The sequence below is a fragment of the Protomyctophum parallelum genome (assembly GCF_964188405.1).
Source record: "Protomyctophum parallelum genome assembly, chromosome: 13".
Lineage (NCBI taxonomy): Eukaryota > Metazoa > Chordata > Actinopteri > Myctophiformes > Myctophidae > Protomyctophum > Protomyctophum parallelum.
The window spans coordinates 48,967,750-48,981,694 of NC_139708.1; the positions used below are offsets into that span (position 1 = coordinate 48,967,750).

The window sequence follows — 13,945 nt, forward strand, 5'->3', positions numbered from 1 at the left end:
GGGGGGGGTGGTGGCAGTGGGAGTGGAAGTGGCCAAGGAAGCAAGGATGATATGAAGAATGGCAAGGACACTAACGGCAAGGTGGGTGCAGTGCATGGTGGGTGCAGTGCAGTGTATGGTGGGTGCAGTGGGTGCAGTGCATGGTGGGTGCAGTGCATGGTGGGTGCAGTGCATGGTGGGTGCAGTGCATGGTGGGTGCAGTGTATGGTGGGTGCAGTGGGTGCAGTGCAGTGGTGGGTGCAGTGCATGGTGGGTGCAGTGCATGGTGGGTGCAGTGTATGGTGGGTGCAGTGGGTGCAGTGCATGGTGGGTGCAGTGCATGGTGGGTGCAGTGTATGGTAGGTGCAGTGGGTGCAGTGCATGGTGGGTGCAGTGTATGGTGGGTGCAGTGGGTGCAGTGCATGGTGGGTGCAGTGCAGTGCTGGTGGTGGGTGCAGTGCATGGTGGTGGGTGCAGTGGGTGCAGTGCATGGTGGGTGCAGTGCATGGTGGGTGCAGTGCATGGTGGGTTCAATAGTGGGTGCAGTGCATGGTGGGTGCAGTGCATGGTGGGTGCAGTGGTGGGTGCAGTGCAGTGCATGGTTGTGGGTGCAGTGCATGGTGGTGGGTGCAGTGGGTGCAGTGCATGGTGGGTGCAGTGCAGTGTATGGTGGGTGCAGTGCATGTTGGGTGCAGTGGGTGCAGTGCATGGTGGGTGCAGTGGTGGGTGCAGTGCATGGTGGGTGCAGTGAAGTGCATGGTGGTGGGTGCAGTGCATGGTGGTGGGTGCAGTGGGTGCAGTGCATGGTGGGTGCAGTGCATGGTGGATCAGTGCATGGTGGGTGCAGTGCATGGTGGGTGCAGTGCAGTGCATGGTGGGTGCAGTCCATGGTGGTGGGTGCAGTGCATGGTGGGTGCAGTGTATGGTGGGTGCAGTGCATGGTGGGTGCAGTGCAGTGCATGGTGGGTGCAGTGCATGGTGGTGGGTGCAGTGTATGTTGGGTGCAGTGTATGGTGGGTGCAGTGCATGGTGGGTGCAGTGCAGTGTATGGTGGGTGCAGTGGGTGCAGTGCATGGTGGGTGCAGTGCAGTGCATGGTGGGTGCAGTGGGTGCAGTGCATGGTGGGTGCAGTGCAGTGCATGTTGGTGGGTGCAGTGCATGGTGGGTGCAGTGCATGGTGGGTGCAGTGCAGTGCATGGTGGTTGCAGTGCATGGTGGTTGCAGTGCATGGTGGGTGCAGTGCATGGTGGGTGCAGTGCATGGTGGGTGCAGTGCATGGTGGGTGCAGTGCATGGTTCCAGGGACCTCTCAGAAGCTAATATTTGAGAGATATATTTTCACCATTTTTCAAAAATATAGAAGATCTACAAGCACGTGCCGCGCTACGAGCTTGTAGATCTGCTATCTTTCAACAGCTAAAGCATAACATAATGCTTAAAACACCTAAAGGGGTTCCCGCCCAGAATGTGTTAAGCGTTTGGATATCGAGGACCCCCAAATTAATCTGTATTTGGCTGCAGACCCCGGCCCTTTTGAAACTAGTTTGTGCCAGCAGGGACCCCCATCATCCATACAAGGAAGTTTGTGTTGTTAAAAGGTTTCTAAATTTTATTTTAGAACCACTGAAAAAAAACCCTGAAACAATGCAGGTTTAGAGCTTTGTAGCCCCCTGCTGAAGTGACCTTGAAGTGACCTTGTGTAGGGATTCCAAATGCACTCATCATAATGAGATTCTATGCATTATGGTTATTAGATTCTGTCTGTTTTATTGCTTTAAATGTAGGTTAAATGTAGGTTAATCCAAGTCTGTAATGTGTTGTATTGAAATCTATCTGTGGGGAATGTGTAAATGCAAGTTTACTTTAGACAATGATTCATTTAGAATTAAAGGTATATTCAGTGATTTCACTCAAAAAACCTTAGGTTTCGTTTTTGGCTGTGGGACCCAGCCTTTCGTCCAATCAGGATAGAGAGTCAAAAACGAAACCTACGGTTTTTTGACCCCCAGGGGTTAACTGGGGACAGGGAGGAACTCCTTATATGGCCAGCACACTCTATAGTAGGGAGGATTATCACAACAAAACAAAAAAATAAGTGATATTTGAATTAAGTGAAATCACTGAATATACCTTTAAGTGTATATGAAGCCTACAGGCGTCCCTATAGAGCAGGGATGTCAAACTCAAATACTCAGAGGGCCAAAATAAATAAATTGGTACAAGTCGAGGGCCGCACTGTGTTTCAACACACAGGCCATTTTTGGGGAGAGGGGTATAGCCGAAAGTTGACCACAAGTTGATATACTTTCACTGCTGATCAATAGTGAAGAGAAGACGCATGCTTGCGCTTGCGGGCCCTCGATACATGACAATCAACTTGCAGTGCATTGTGGGACTTGTAGTATTATGGTGGTCCGTGCAATATACCAGAGGGCCAGTTCTAATACTAATTAAATATCATCCCGCGGGGCCAAAGGTAATTCATTCACGGGCCTGATTTGGCCCCCGGGCCTTGAGTTTGACATATACTGTACCCATGCTATAGAAGGTATGCGCATGGAAAAAGTGAATGGCAAATCGAGTGGCAAATTTGAATTTAATGTCGTTTAACATAATTTAATGCAATCAGAATGACTGTCAAAGGACTGAAAGTCGTTTTTTGACACTCGGTAGGCGTTCCCGCATAACTTCCGGGTATGATGGTGATGTCACGCGCTTACTAGGGCATTCACTTCTAGTCATTTTTACTAGTTGACTAGTCGACTAACTACCTATTATGTAAAACGTATTTTTTTTAAATAAATATTTGTACATTTAAAAACTTTGTACATTGGTGACTATAACTATAATCTACCTGATCTTGAGGCCTACACAATCGGAAAAATAACTATTAAAGGGATTGTGACATTAAAAAAAAGGTTTTGGAATTGTTCTTGTTTTTTTTAGGTTTTCTAATCTCAATTGCACCCAAAAAACATGAACTTTTAACATTCAGTAGATTTTCTGTGATCTGGGGTTTTCTGGCTCAAACAGGTGCTCTGATTTGCTGGCAGTAAGTGACATCACTTACTGCAAATCCCATATATGTCAATGGGATTTGCCAGCAGATGTCACTGTTTCACTGTGTTGCCTGTTTTCATTGTAGCTCAAAAGGCCCAAAAAACCCCAAAGAAAACTTCAGACCACAGAAAATCCACTGAATGTTCAAAGTTCAGGTTTTTTGGGTGTAATTGAGGTCATAAAACCTAAAAGAAAAAGAAAAAGAAATGAAAATGAATGTCATAAAACCTTTAATAAACTATTTTTCTTATCAACTTGTCAACTAGTACCAACAAGGTCGACTAGTGGGTTTACTAGTCGACTAGTAAACTAGTCGACTAGTAAACTAGTCGACTAGTTGCTTAATGCCCTAAACGCGCATACGCTCTATTCTGGGGGAACATTCTGTGAAAATATCTCGCGACAACGCGTCCTAACCCGCCCCGTTGTGAGCTTGCCTCTGGTCAACAAAGTATTAACCCATTTCTGTGTTTTAACCATTATTATAAACTTTAGCTATTGAAAAATAGTGCCCTAGAGCTTGTAGGGTCTGCTATTTTTGAAAGACCGTGTGCAAATCTTTGAATACACGGTATATTCTTTCACAGCGAACGTTTTAACTCATATGTTTGCTTCTTGGGGGGTCCCTGGAACAACACATTTTCAGATAATTCTGTTGGTCCTTGACATGAGAATGTTTGAGCACCACTGACATAGAAACATGGCGGTTTTTTTCAGAAAACTGTCAGGATTTAGAAGACATTTGTATAGAACTGCCCTCAGGTCTTAAATGGATTAAGGGTTAAAACGTGTTGTGTTTTGTTGTTTCATTAAAACAGGATGAAGGCGGCGGTCTCAGCGCTCACCGGCTGGCTCTAACGATGCTCATTAAGATCGTCAAGTCTCTGGGCTGTGCGTACGGCTGTGGAGAGGGACACCGCGGGCTGTCGGGAGACCGCCTACGGATGCAGGTCAGACGCCTGGTCTTCTGTTGTCCCTCACGGCCTCTCCAGTGTTGTTTTTGGCAGCAAATTTCTATTTTAGTTTTAGTTTTCGTTGTCTCTTGAATGGCTTTCACTTAGTTTTAGTCACATTTTAGTCACCTGGAATGTTCTAGTGTTTAGTCTAGTTTTAGTCGACTAAATGTCATACGATTTTAGTCGACTAAATCTACAGGTGATTTAGTCGACTAAAATGTATTTTTGCGGGCCTGTTGCCGTCATAATTGACACCGAGTGATCACGGACTTCCACGCTTGCTGCTTCGCATCGAGGACAGCTTGCCGGCTTCGTGCTACATGTGGTGAAATCACCGCGGGCCTCCGGTGTCCTCTGCGAGACATGTTTAACCCATTCTGACCTGAGATCAGATTCATACGAGGTTTCCACTGGACACACACTGGTCTGATTAACCCATTCTGACCTGAGATCAGATTCTAAAAATGTCAGTCGTTCTTCGATTTATCAAAAATAGCAGACCTACAAGCTCGTAGCGCGCCACTCGGTGGCGCGCTATGAGCTTGTAGATCTGCTATTTTTCAATAGCTAAAGCATAACATGATGCTAATACCAAAACGGGTTCCCGTTCAGAATGGGTTAAGCTGAAGCAGCTAGCATGGAAGCCGACGTTGGTCGTATGGATTATGGAACCTTTCCCTCTCCGATATTATTGCACGCATGCATGCACGTTATCCACGCGTCCATCCGGTAGCTTTTTAAATGTAAATGTCCCGTCCTCCACGGAGCAAAAGCCACATAAGCGGCTTCTTCAGTCATCGATTCGTTTGGGCTTTGTTGTCTGTCTGACTGACGGAGCTGTAGAGGTGTGTAAAGGGCTACACACACCGTCTGCGAACGCCGCGCGTCAAAACAGCCGCCCCCGTTATTTTCAACTAGCCCTTACCCCGCGGGGGGTACTGCGCTCTGGGTGCGTTTTCGCATTTTTAATTCACTGATAAATTCACTATTAATCTATAATTAGTTACATTGTAAAAAGGGCTTCGTTAAGACCTCCATATTATTATGGTCAATGCCTGTGTGAAAAGTGGGAGTGATTGGTGCAGGCAGTGAGGAGCTACGGCAGTCACAGTGACACACATTCAGACATTGATTGAATTATAGTACGATGACGACGAACCTATCCCACACCGGCTCCGTCCGACGCGGCGTTCACGCCTCGCCTGCCGCTCTGATACGCCACCGTACTATTTTCCAGGCGTTGCCGCGTCGCTGCGCACCCGGTGTGTGCAGGGCTTAAAACCGAAAACCTAAAAATTTGCCACAGACTGGACCTACTGTAGCCTTCGCAACGGACACATTTGTCGTGGACAATGTTGATGTTGACCCCCTAGCTTGTCGGTGTCGTGAGGATGAGGGGGTGGCAAACTGCCCCTCACCCCCAAGGGGTATACCTGGGGAATACCCCTGCTGTAACCATAGACTGTAAAAAATATGGACAAAGCGTTCCCCGGGTCTAACATGAACGTAAAATGAAGCCTGTAATGATATGCTAATTCCTGATGTAAGTCGCCATCTTTTGGTACCAGCTGGCCATTGGCTGGCTCCGTTTTGTACCAGCTGGTCATTGGCTGCCCAGACAACGAGGCGGGACTTCCCCCCTTCTTCTCCGTTGGTTTTTATTTTGACTCGAGTGGGAGGAGAAGACTCTTGAGTGGGAGGGGAATCCCGATCATAGACTGTAACGGTAGCCACGCCCCTCAGAACATACGCGACTTCATTTTTTTAATTAATGGGACCATAATTTTCCAAAAAGAATATTATGACATTAGAAATGAGACTTTAAACTAGTGACTGGAAGAAGAAAGTATTCATGACCATGTTTATTAAGGTAATACAGTCTAGGTGAAGTTGGGCCAAAATACATGGGCCTCTATGGAGCTATGGGGCTTTTTGGGTCCAGTCCAGCGCCACAACAGGCCATTATGAACTACCGATTTCAAATGAGGCTTCACGAAATATCTGGCTGACTGCCCCCCTGGCTGTAACAGACTCCCCCCCCCCCCCCCCCCCCCCGCAGGCCCAGCACTGCCTGACCAGCCTCTACAAGCTGGACAAGCTGCAGTTCCGACAGACCATGAGGGAATACGTCAACAAGGACTCTCTCAACAACATCGTGGACTTCCTCCATGCTCTGCTGGGCTTCTGTATGGAGCCCATCACCGACAGTAAGTCTGCAGTGTGTGTGTGTGTGTGCGTGTGTGGGTGGGTGTGTGGGTGCACACACACACACACACACACCTCCAAAATCGAGATGTCCCGAAGATGCCCGTGTCCAATACTATAACGTATGTTCTGCATAGGTATTACTTTTCTTTTGTATATATATATATATATATATATTTACTGTTTATGTCTGTCCCTCTCTCTTCTTCATCCACTTCGGGCGATTCCTTCCTTTCTTTTTATTCCTTGCACACTCATCCGTTGTGTACACTTGCCATGAATACCCCCCCCCCCCCCCCCCCCCCCCGAGCAACTTCACCGCCCGAGCATTGATTGATTGATTGATTGATTGAAATATGTATTAACCCATTCTGACCTGAGATCAGATTCATACGAGGTTTCTCGCCATTTCACTGGACACACACTGGTCTGATTAACCCATTCTGACCTGAGATCAGATTTTAAAAATGTCAGTCGCTCTTCGATTTTTCAAAAATAGCAGACCTACAAGCTCGTAGCGCGCCACTCGGTGGCGCGCTACGAGCTTGTAGATCTGCTATTTTTCAATAGGTAAAGCAGAACATGATGCTAACACCAAAATGGATGCTCGGTCAGAATGGGTTAACAGTTTGCAGAATTACAGTACATTTCAAACACAAACTCAATACAAAGACTGTTAACTGTGAGTAGACGACCCCGATTAAGCATTATACACTTGTTTACAAGAGGGTCCACCATGTTCAATTCATCAAAACATTTAGAGACGTACAAAAAGGTCTTGCCCGGGCCAATATATATATACGACAATTAACCTACAAAGCTTACAAAATATCCACTTGGCAAGTTACCCAACCGATGAGTGTCTTGTTTGAGAAAGTACACCGGACCCCCTGTTCAGTCTCCGTGTGTGTGCGTGTGCGTGTGTGTGTGTGTGTGTGTGTGCGTGCGTGGGGGCGCCGCGTCCTTTCTGAACTACATGTCTGTGTGCTGATTGGCCCCTGATTGATGTCAATCAACTTTTTGCCCCGCCTCTTTTCTCTTGCAGAGTACGGCAGTGCGGGTGAGAGGTCCAGGAGGAAAAAAAGAGACATTGGTAGATACCCATAATAACAATTAACCCATTCTGACCTGAGATCAGATTCATACGAGGTTTCCACTGGACAGTACACACTGGTCCGATTAACCCATTCTGACCTGAGATCAGATTCATACGAGGTTTCCACTGGACACACACTGGTCCGATTAACCCATTCTGACCTGAGATCAGATTCTAAAAAAATGTCACAGTCGTTCTTCGATTTTTCAAAAATAGCAGACCTACAAGCTCTTAGCGCGCCACTCGGTGGCGCGCTACGAGCTTGTAGATCTGCTATTTTTCAATAGCTAAAGCATAACATGATGCTAACACCAAAAGGGGTTCCCGTTCAGAATGGGTTAATAATAATAATAATAATAATAATAATAATAATAATAATGACAACGATGATTAATTCTAATCGATAGTTAATACTCCTCACCTGCTCCAATAATGATCATTCCCAAGTCACTGCTGCTCATATTCCTGCATCGCTCTCTCACTGTGGTATCAAATCATATCTTTACCTACTGTATCTATATATATATATATATATATATATATATATATATAGGTATAATACGGTATACCTTAACCCATTTAGCATGGTTTGAATCTTATCTTTACCTACTGTATAATAACGGTACCTTAAGTACCTTATTATCTTATTTATTTAATCCATTTAGACCTGCAGTGGACGATTCTACAAATGCCTTCTAAATCCTGACAGTTTTCTGAAAAACCCTATATTATATGTTTCTATGTCAGTCAAAGACGTTCGCTCTGAAAGAATATATGTGACCAGTGCCAGCAGAATATGCCTCATGTCGCCAGAATGAACATGCCTTAAATCAATAAATAAACTCGTTTTTTTTTAAAATGTGATTTTCTTTTTTTTTCATATTAATACAGTTTGAATGTTGAAGAAGGTTTTCATTCAAACAGATTGTTCATTTGGGCAAATGAAATGTATACATTTATACGTCAAAGTGGGCTTGTTTTTTAACAAGTTTCTGGAGGCAGAAGAGCGCAGTTCCGAGATTTGCATGTTGGTTACGATTGGTCTGGAATCTCTTTGTCCTCAGGTTTCACGCTCTGATCACCGCCCATTAGCGTGCTTGTGTTTGTAAACACAGAAGTATTCTGGGCATTTGGGTTAGACTTTACAGAAAATAAACAAAACCACGTATAGCTACTCGCTGAAATACACTTCCCAGCTTGGAGTCTTTCACCAACAAACAACAGGCTAGAAGCTAGCTAGCCTAGTTAGCTAGCCGTCTGTAAGAGCAAAGAGATCACACGTCTTTTCTTTTAATCACAACTCGCTCATTTCTTGCTCATTTAAAAAAAGGTTATATACTATGTAAACTATGAAATGCAGGCTTTCATTTGGTATATAGAACGTTTGTGTAGGCCGTCTCTAAGAAACGGTATCAATTGAAAAGTAAATGTCGGAAAATCGCTTATTTTTTTTCCTCGCGCACCCAGCAAAGAGCTACGTCTTTTCAAATACGGCCGTTAGTACTGTTAATTCAACATCCGGTGAGGGGAGGATACGGATCGTGTATGTATTGTGTATATAAATCAGGGCATACAGTGGGTGGGCTTTAGACCGGATGTAAGCCTTGCACACTAAATAGACACCCGATGTAGTATGAATCCACCCATCGAATGCACAGGAATTACTATAAATGAAACCAGGCATTGTGACTGCATGTGGACAGATCTGTTTATTAAAATAGCAAATCTACAAGCGCACAACATCATAGCCTGATGCGTCGATTTTATTTATTTAAAATACTGGGTCAATTGTCTGACTTTGATTGCTTAAAGTAGACCTGCATAAAATGGTGTACTGCAGCTATTTACAACCAGGTAGTGTATAAGTTAAATTGAACACTTAACTTAATATTTAATACTTGAATACTTATACTTAGTATTTAATACTTAGTACTTTCAAAAGGGTTTATTGGGGCACCTTACAAATTGCATTGTTTGTTCTACTGGCTTAAACATGTCAGTGTTTCTAGTGTTGCACTGTTGACAGCTAAAACGTCCTATTGTCTCTTGTCCCTCCCATTGTCACACCCACTTATGTCCAGCTCTAAGGTGATAAAATGTTGTGAATATTGAAAAGGGCTTTTCTCAGCTTTGGGTGAAAGGCCCCAGTCATTTTAAAATGGTTATATCTCCTTCAATTATTGTCCAATTTCATTGAATGATACATCATATGAAAGCTTACATTCTGTACTTTAATAATCTGTAAAAATCTGAAAAATGGAAAAGGCGACATGAGGCATGTTTTGTTGGCACTGGTCACATATATTCAAAGATTTGAGTTAAAAACGTTCGCTCTGAAAGAATATATATATTCAAAGATTTGAGTTAAAAACGTTCGCTCTGAAAGAATATATATATTCAAAGATTTGAGTTAAAAACGTTCGCTCTGAAAGAATATATAAGATTTGTGTTAAAAACGTTTGCTCTGAAAGAATATATATTCAAAGATTTGAGTTAAAAACGTTCGCTCTGAAAGAATATATATTCAAAGATTTGAGTTAAAAAACGTTCGCTCTGAAAGAATATATATTCAAAGATTTGAGTTAAAAAACATTTGCTCTGAAAGAATATATATTCAAATATTTGAGTTAAAAAACGTTCGCTCTGAAAGAATATATATTCAAAGATTTGAGTTAAAAATGTTCGCTCTGAAAGAATATATAAGATTTGAGTTAAAAACGTTCGCTCTGAAAGAATATATATTCAAAGATTTGAGTTAAAAAACGTTCGCTCTGAAAGAATATATAAGATTTGAGTTAAAAACGTTCGCTCTGAAAGAATATATATTCAAAGATTTGAGTTAAAAAACGTTCGCTCTGAAAGAATATATATTCAAAGATTTGAGTTAAAAAACGTTCACTCTGAAAGAATATATATTCAAAGATTTGAGTTAAAAAACGTTCGCTCTGAAAGAATATATAAGATTTGAGTTAAAAACATTCGCTCTGAAAGAATATATATTCAAAGATTTGAGTTAAAAACGTTCGCTCTGAAAGAATATATAAGATTTGAGTTAAAAACGTTCGCTCTGAAAGAATATATATTCAAAGATTTGAGTTAAAAACGTTCGCTCTGAAAGAATATTTGAGTTAAAAAACGCTCGCTCTGAAAGAATATATATTCAAAGATTTGCACCACATTTTCACGATTTTGCAAAAGTATAGCGGATCTACAAGCTCGCTATGAGCTGGTAGATCTGCTATTTGTCAATAGCTAAAGTATGACATAATGCTTAAAACACCAAAAGGGGTTCCCGTTAACGCAGGACTCTTATTTGGACCTAAGCTTTGAAACAGTTCCCCTCCAGCTTTACTATTTCCACTCCTCTATACATTGCCTTAACCCATTTTGGTGTTAGCATTACGTCATGCTTTAGCTATTTAAAAATAGCAGATCTACAAGCTCATAGCGCGCCACCGCTACGAGATTATAGGTCTGCTATTTTTGAAAAATCGAAGAGCGACTGACATAGAAGACATTTTTAGAATCTGATCTCAGGTCAGAATGAAAAACTGTCAGGATGTAGAAGACATGTTTAGAATCTGATCTCAGGTCAGAATGAAAAACTGTCAGGACGTAGAAGACATGTTTAGAATCTGATCTCAGGTCAGAATGGAAAACTGTCAGGATGTAGAAGACATGTTTAGAATCTGATCTCAGGTCAGAATGGAAAACTGTCAGGATGTAAAAGACATGTTTAGAATCTGATCTCAGGTCAGAATGGAAAACTGTCAGGATGTAGAAGACATGTTTAGAATCTGATCTCAGGTCAGAATGGAAAACTGTCAGGATGTAAAAGACATTTTTAGAATCTGATCTCAGGTCAGAATGGGTTAAGGCCTTAAGTCACTCACTTGCATGTATACCTTACTCCCTATACCCAGAATGCTCTGTTTCCTCTTTGTTTGGTTTGTCTAGCTTCAGTCGACTAAATATCATCCGATTTTAGTCGACTACATCTACAGTTGATTTAGTCGACTAAAATGTATTTTTGCGGGCTGTGATGTGATGTGTGTCTTTTGCTTACACTGGATCTCTTGTCCACTAGTCCCTTCCTAACATCTTGGTCTCGGTTTTTTGCTGTCGACAATGAAATTGTCAATATTTAGTCTTTAGTCTTTTTAGTCTTTCATGGTTTAGTTTTCATTTAGTTTCCGTTTATTTTCCATCAGCAGGAGAAAAAAAAAGGTAGTCGACGACATTTTTTCCTCATAGTTTTAGTCGCCGAAATCAACACGAAGTAACCAGTGTTGTTTTCGTCGACTAAAACTAAGACGAAAAATGTTCGTCGACTACCTTTTTTTCACTGACAAAAACAAATGGAAACTAAATGAAAACTAAGCTACGGTGACTAAAACTAAGACTAAATTTACTGACAATTTCGTCGACAAATAAAAACTAGACTAAAATGTTAGGAAGGGACTAGTGGACAAGAGATCCAGTATAAGTCATTTTACACTTGGTTGCATGCTGAAAATAGCCGATCTACAAGCTCAACGCGTCGCAACGCGACGCGTTGTGAGTGTAAAAACACTCATTACGACGGCATCAAGACCCGCCAAAATACATTTTAGTCGACTAAATCACCTGTAGATTTAGTCGACTAAAATCTTATGACATTTAGTCGACTAAAACTAGACCAACACTAAGACATTTCCAGGTGACTAAAATGTGACTAAAACTAAATGAAGTTTCAGTCCAAAGACTATGACTGAACTAAAATAGAAATTTGCTGCCAAAAACAACACTGGAAGTAACTCATCCCCCCCCCCCACACACACACACACACACACACACACACACACACACACGCCACCCGTTCCTGTGTGACCGTGTGCTTTCTTCCCCCTCCCCCCCCCCCCCCCCCACACCAGACAAGGCTGGGTTCGGGAACAACTTCACGACGGGGGACAACAAGTCCGTGGCCCAGACCATGGAGGCGGTGGTGGTGGGCTGCATGTTCAAGTCCCTGATCACCCGCTGCGCCTCCACCACGCACGAGCTGCACAGCCCCGAGAACCTGGTGGGTCACGAGGACACGCGTGTGTGTGTGTGCGCGTGTGTGTGTGTGCGTGCGCGCGTGTGTGTGTGTGTGCGTGCGTGTGTGCGTGCGTGTGTGTGTGTTCAAGGTTGTACTTTATTATTGCGTCTTGTGTACAGGTACATGAGAGTTAAACTTATTTTTGGCCCAGGCGGTGGCGTAACCGTCTGGGCATACACCCGACTGGTAATCCAGTCGCAGTGTGCCGCGGGTTCGACTCCCGAGCCCGACACGGCCTTTACTGCATGTCTTCCCCCCATCTCTCTCCCGTTTCCTGTCAGCCTAATGTCTGTCCCTTCAAAAAACCAAAAAAACCAAAAAAATAAAAAAATATTATATTATATTATATATACCGTAATTTCCGGACTATAAGCCGCACCTGAATATAAGCCGCACCAGCCAAATTTAGGGAAAATCCCATATACAAGCCGCACCGGACTATAAGCCGCACCGGACTATAAGCCGCACCAGACTATAAGCCGCAGCTACGTTAGCTCAGAGCCTGAGATGGCTCTGCGTTAGCTGTAAAAATCCATAGATTAGCCGCACCGTTGTATAAGCCGCAGGGTTCAAATCATGGGTAAAAAGCCGCGGCTTATAGTCCGGAAATTACGGTATATATATATATATATATATTTTTTTTTTTGCTTCCTCAGAGGCAATGCAGCTGCGTGTGTGCGTGCGTGCGTGCGTGCATGCGTGCGTGCGCGTTTTTATATTCACTCACACATCCCGCTTGTCTCTCCCATGTACGCATCCTTCGAAAGCCTACATGGGTTGTGCAAGGACGCGATGTGATTGGCCAGTAGTATAGCCTCTTTGAGTGGCAGTCGAGGGAAAACGCTCTTGCCCCCGAACACCATTTACTGTTCTCTGCCTATCGGGTCGCAACTCCCAACGGCCCTGAGTCGCGGCTATGCGAACATCGCAATGTTCGACGCTTGCTTTAGCGCTCGGTGGTGGCGGCTCAGGTTCCTGTTTCCTGTCTCCTCTCGTTAGCGGAGTCTGGAACTATAGCCCCCGTGAGCGGAGTAACGGAAGCTGCCATTTCCGTTCACGGAAATATATATTTTATTTCCCTTTCTGCTAAGCAACAAGCTGTATATGTGACTACATTTGACTGAGGGACTGCCATTGGATTTTTTCATGTCATATGAAAGCAGGGAATCATAGCTTCAAATTGACATATTGGTTGTTCAGTTTGACCCACCGGTTTTGGAGATATGGCTTATAGAGTAATGTCTTGCCAGAACACAGCAAGTTGAGAAAACAGGCTTGATAGGTTCACTTCTGTGGACTCTAACATTACATCTAGCTACATGTTTAAGCATTTATTTCATATTTACATATCGATTTTTCAGCCCTCAACTTATTTCAGACATGCTCTAGTATGTGAAGAGACTGCCTGTGCTATTAACTCATTTTGGAAAAAAGGGAAAAAAAAAGTTTTTCTTCTCTGAAAAGGTGGAGTTTGGGCCATGGCAGGCTCTCAGTCAAATCTGGTCAACATACCATGTGACATCATGGTATGGTCTTTCTCCACTATGGAGACGCAGGTGTGTCTTAAGAC

General features: G+C 43.3%; 1 protein-coding gene across 1 annotated transcript in view; it reads left to right on the forward strand.

The window, feature by feature from the left end:
* LOC310868737 (protein unc-80 homolog) overlaps nt 1-13,945 on the forward strand; it is a gene marked incomplete at both ends in the record, with an annotated part of 182,345 nt that overhangs the window by 37,471 nt on the left and 130,929 nt on the right. The window contains 5 exon segments of the mRNA XM_083779197.1: nt 1-81; nt 3,857-3,988; nt 6,054-6,201; nt 7,245-7,292; nt 12,209-12,357. Of these exon segments, the coding sequence (XP_083635323.1) occupies nt 1-81; nt 3,857-3,988; nt 6,054-6,201; nt 7,245-7,292; nt 12,209-12,357 (558 nt within the window).